This window comes from Hydra vulgaris, chromosome 02 (genome assembly GCF_038396675.1).
Source record: "Hydra vulgaris chromosome 02, alternate assembly HydraT2T_AEP".
Classification (NCBI taxonomy): Eukaryota; Metazoa; Cnidaria; class Hydrozoa; order Anthoathecata; family Hydridae; genus Hydra; species Hydra vulgaris.
In genome coordinates, this window is record NC_088921.1 from 10,662,501 (window position 1) to 10,667,702 (window position 5,202).

A 5,202-nucleotide genomic window follows, 5' to 3' on the forward strand; every position below is an offset into this window, starting at 1 on the left:
TCCAAAAAGAATTGCTATCATTTTCTAATTTAGGAGGTAAGTAGTTATTCGTTATTTTGAATTACTATCAGGGGTTGGGAAGCCGGAAGAGAAATGTATGGCTCCGGCTTCACGTTTATTTGAGCCTATGGCTCTGTCTACAAGTATTATGGAACTTATGGTACTAGTTATGTCTCCAAAGTTTTTGATCCAGCTCCTCTTTTCGTCTCTTCATGCTCTGGCTGTTATGGCTTCTGGTCCTTCCAAAATCTTCAGACCACCACAGCTCTGGCTCTTATTCCTTACCCCTTATAGCTATTGTAGTATTAAATGTATTTTTCAAAAGTTATTAGAAATTAGTTAATATATTTATAAATAAAAAAGTTTTTTATTTCCCTGTTAATGGGCTTTGCTACTAATTTTCCCTTATTTTATTTTCTTTTTTTCTTTTTTTATTCATGATTTACTTTCAACATTGAACTTTTTTTTTGATTTTGAAAAATGGAAGTCTGAAATTGAATTTAGTTCCTTGAGCCAATACGTTGTAACTTCTGGTGGAAAGTGTGTAAAGATGGTAAGATAATTACATACTACCAATGCAACAGAAGTGGCTTTTATAAATGCTTATCGTCTGGCAAAAGAAGGATTCAAAGTAGTGGTATTTATCTTTATTTTCTTTTTTTAACAGTATAGTGTGTTTATGTAATTTTATTATCGTTTGATGAATAGTTTAAATAGTGGAATAGTAACCTTTTTTCAACTTAAAAATTTTTTTTTTGCATTTAAAAGTTTTGTTTATTTTTTGGATTTATTTGTATTTAGAAAAATATTTTTTGTTAAAAAATCCATACAGGTACAATGGTATAAATGGGAACACACTTGGCATTCAGTACACTTTGTAAGACAACCAATTATATTACACATATTTTGATGTTTTATAACTTCATATTTGTCATTATTGTTTTCAGACTGTTCCAACCATTTTCCATTTTTCGCAGATACACAACTTAAAGGTAAATGTAAACTTGCAACATGTCTTGAATGTATTAAATTTAATTTGTAGCTATTTTTTCCTTTGTTAATTTTATTAGTCTCTCATACACTTTATCTCTATTGAATTTTAATAATTTAAACAAGCAGTTATCAACTCTTTTATTATGTTTTCCGTTGAGATAACTATATGTAAAGGTTTTGTGAAATGACTCGAGATACATATTGGTATTAATGCCAAATTCTGATTGTTTGAGGAGTCACTGTTGTTATGATCTTCTTGAATTTTTAAAACTAATTTAGCTGCCGAAATAAATCTATTTTTCTTCACATTAATGATGACAATGATATTTCGATGGATTGCAATAGTGGTCTTGCGTTTTCGTCCTCTACAAGTCACACTAGTAATAGTTCCAATCAGATTATGCTTCTTAGCAATTGAGAAAATGAAGTTATGCTTTGACAAAATTGTTTTTTTATATTTGATGCTCGATTTTCTAAATACTTACTTCACTTAAAAATTATAGCTTGCTACTTTACGTTTTAAGCTTAAGCTTGTTACATTATTTAAATAAAACTATAAATATTTTACTAACTGGTTATGCACGGCTTCACCCATTTAGCCAAAAAGTTAATATAAAAGTTAATATATAATCCTTTCAACTAAAACAGGAAAGACCATACCAATGAAGAATTAAAAAGAAATTAATGGAACTTGTCACCTTAGTATCTTTAAGTACAATAGCAGAAGGGAAAGCTTTAAATAAATAAAAAAATGAATGAAAGAAATTAGAATAACAAATGAAACAAAGAATTAGCACAAACAATTAAAATTAGTTAAAACAAGGTAAATTAAAATAATTAAGTAGGACTGAATTAATTGTAGTGAAAGACTTGGATTATCTTTTTTTTGTTGTTTACTTTGCATAAATAGAAAAAGAAAATTATAAATTGCAAATGTTATTTATATACAGGGTTTGTAATGAACCTGGAGAATATGGAAATTTGGTTTATTTTGGCTAAAGTCAGGGATAACCTGGAATAGACAGGGAATTATTATTTTTTAGTTAGATAGTCAGGGAAATGTCAGGTAATTTTAATAGAGGAGTTAATTATTTTATAATTATGGGGTTTTCGACTCTTGCTGATACCATACATTTAACTCATAGGAGTAAATAAGGCTTTTGTTAAAACTATTTGTTTTGACAATCCTAAAATGTTGATCTATAACATATCCATTATAGCCAATGGCGTTTTTTAAATAATTAGGGAAAATTGGCTGATTTGTAAAAAAAGTTGTGGAAAAGTCAGCGAATTTTAAATGAAAAATTGTCAACAAACCCTCCTTGAGTATTATTTTATGTGTATATAAAAATATCGAAGTGGAAGCAGATGTTTATAAAAGACTAAGATTTATTTTACAATTAAGTGATCGTAAACTTCTAGACGATTATTTAAACTCTTTAATGCGTTACTTGAAATCTTATGCTGTAACACAATTATTTGCTGAATACTTTCAAAAATACTGGGTATGCAAAAAGCATTTTTGGGCATTTTGTTACAGATTCGGACATGGCATTAATACCAATCTCGAGTCATTTCACAAAACCTTTAAATATAGTTATCTCAACGGAAAACATAATAAAAGAGTTGATAACTGCTTGTTTAAATTATTAAAATTCAATAGAGATAAAGTGTATGAGAGACTAATAAAATTAACAAAGGAAAAAGTAGCTACAAATTAAATTTAATACATTCAAGACATGTTGCAAGTTTACATTTACCTTTAAGTTGTGTATCTGCGAAAAATGGAAAATGGTTGGAACAGTCTGAAAACAATAATGACAAATATGAAGTTATAAAACATCAAAATATGTGTAATATAATTGGTTGTCTAACAAAGTGTACTGAATGCCAAGTGTGTTCCCATTTATACCATTGTACCTGTATGGATTTTTTAACAAAAAATATACCATGCAAACATATTCATTTAGTTCATCGCCCAGCAAGTAAAAATCAATTAAAAGAAAATACACTTGTCAGTTTACCCCCTGTCATTTTAAATGATCTGGAAAGCAAAATTAATGAAGGATGTGATGTTCGTGGTGATATTCATACTTTAAAAATTAATATTATAAAAAATTTAATGGAACTTGTCAACTTAGTAACTTTAAGTACAATATCAGAAGAGAAAGCTTTAACAAATTTAAATAAAAATATTTTGCAAGCCACCGGTACTTTTCTTAGTCTAAGTGAAAACAAAGTCGGACAATTTATTTTAAAGGAAAATCTACCATCAAACAAAAAACTAACTAAACAACCACAGTTTTATTCAACGAAAAAGAGAAAAAAAGTTTCCTCTATTAGATTAGCTAAACCTTCTGGTGATGAAATTAAAGAACTGTTTGATTTTTCAAAGTGGGAGTCAAAAGAAAAAGGTACTTTACTTTTATTTCTAATTTTAATATATGAAAGATAAAAATATACTAGTAAATCAAAAAAATCCATGCTTTCTGCAAGCAGAATTCTATTGGGCCTAGAAATTCTTTTTTTGTTATCTTTTGTAGAAGGAAAAATTACTGTTACGTTTTTAAATTTTTTTTTTATTAATTCAGCGTTCTTATGGGGAAATACAAATTAAATTTTTGTTAACTTAATTAACTTTTTTTGGTCAAATTTTTCCATTTCCTTGTATTGTCATCGAAAATGATTAAGTGTGCAAAATTTGAGCAAAATTGGTTGAGAAAAAAGCTTTCAAAAATTGATTTCAAATTTTGTGGCACACAAACATATATATATATAGAAAGTAACCTTATATAAAGCATGGAATAAAAGAGACTAAATTTATTTAGTTGTAATCCAGTAAAAATTTATTTTAGAAAATGAATCTAACAAATGTACCATAGAGAAGTCATCAGCAAGCGTAGAATCAAAGTTGTTACTGCCTGGTAACTTAATTTGTTTATTGTTGACATGGGTATATGGTATAATTTTTACATCAAAAGTTATCATAAAGTATTTATTGTAAACTACACAGTTATCACCAGTTGTTGCCATTTTATCCCTAAAATACAGGATGAGAAAAAAATCTAGTGTCAGTAATGAACACCTATGTTGGCATTATGTATGACAAAATTTCGACTAAATCAAAAATGATCATGCATGATTATTTGGAACAAAACAGTTCGAAAAAGATATAAAATTGGCATAACAAATAACATTTAATTGTTCTCTTTTTGAGGTTTACAAGTAGGTGAGCTGAATGTACAAACATTTAAAATTGAAACATTGAATAAGGGTGGGTTAGGAGAGGTTCCAAAAACTAGAAAAAAAATTTTAAATACGTGATGAACATTTTCACATTTCCTGGCCTTATTTATTAAGGACATAATTAGGCTTTAGTGCATCGTAAAGTGCAACTATCCTATAAAACTTTCTATAAAAGTTTCTATAAAACTTGCTTTAAAACGTTTTATAGTTTAACTTTATTTGTACTATAAAACAAGATAGATGACTTATGAAATAACGAATGTGAAATTTATATTTATATGGGACATGGTAGAAAACCGTTGACTACTGGGTGGTTTACCCTATTTATATCACTAAACCATCAGTCCCAAAGTTCTAGCACAAATTTATTTTATTATGGTGAATTGCCACAAAAAAAGGTGCAACATTAGATAAACCTTGGTCTTGTGTTAGCAACTGTGTTGACAAATAAGTATTTTCATAATTTAGAACAAAGAACGGTTTTATCCTTTTTTGGCTATACTAACCCAGTTGTACATCATGTTTTAACAGACAATGAACTGCAGACTGAAATGAAAAAACTCATGCAGAAATAATCAAACATGACATAGATGTTTTAAAAGACCTAGTTAATCCAGACACATTCAAAATACTTCAGCGAAATGGTAACTATTCAAATTTTATTTTTTCATTATTTAAAAGTTATATTAAAAAAAGTTAGGCCAAAATGATTAAATATTATTTCCTCAGACAATTTTGTTTTTATCATTGGCATTTGTCCACATGCCAATGATAATGTAAGATTACATGCCACATGTAACCTTACTTTTTCCAAAAATCACTCGACCTACTAGCTTTTTGGTTGACTTTGAATCTTTTTAGTTTTAATTGAGCTGTTTCATTTTCTGATCTAAATGTCTAAGTGTTAATGGATGTTATCATTTGATTCATAAATACTCCAATGTTGACTTGCTTGCCCTGATA

The 5,202-nt window shown here is 28.0% G+C and overlaps 1 protein-coding gene across 1 annotated transcript; it reads left to right on the forward strand.

Moving 5' to 3' along the window:
• The first annotated feature begins 97 nt into the window (after positions 1-97).
• LOC136075832 (uncharacterized) lies at positions 98-4,260 on the forward strand. Its single transcript, XM_065789270.1, has 4 exons — positions 98-160; positions 505-637; positions 2,964-3,407; positions 3,849-4,260. Exons 1-4 carry the CDS (start codon positions 98-100, stop codon positions 3,995-3,997), a joined length of 789 nt encoding a protein of 262 aa, XP_065645342.1. The 3' UTR covers positions 3,998-4,260.
• Positions 4,261-5,202: the final 942 nt, after the last annotated feature.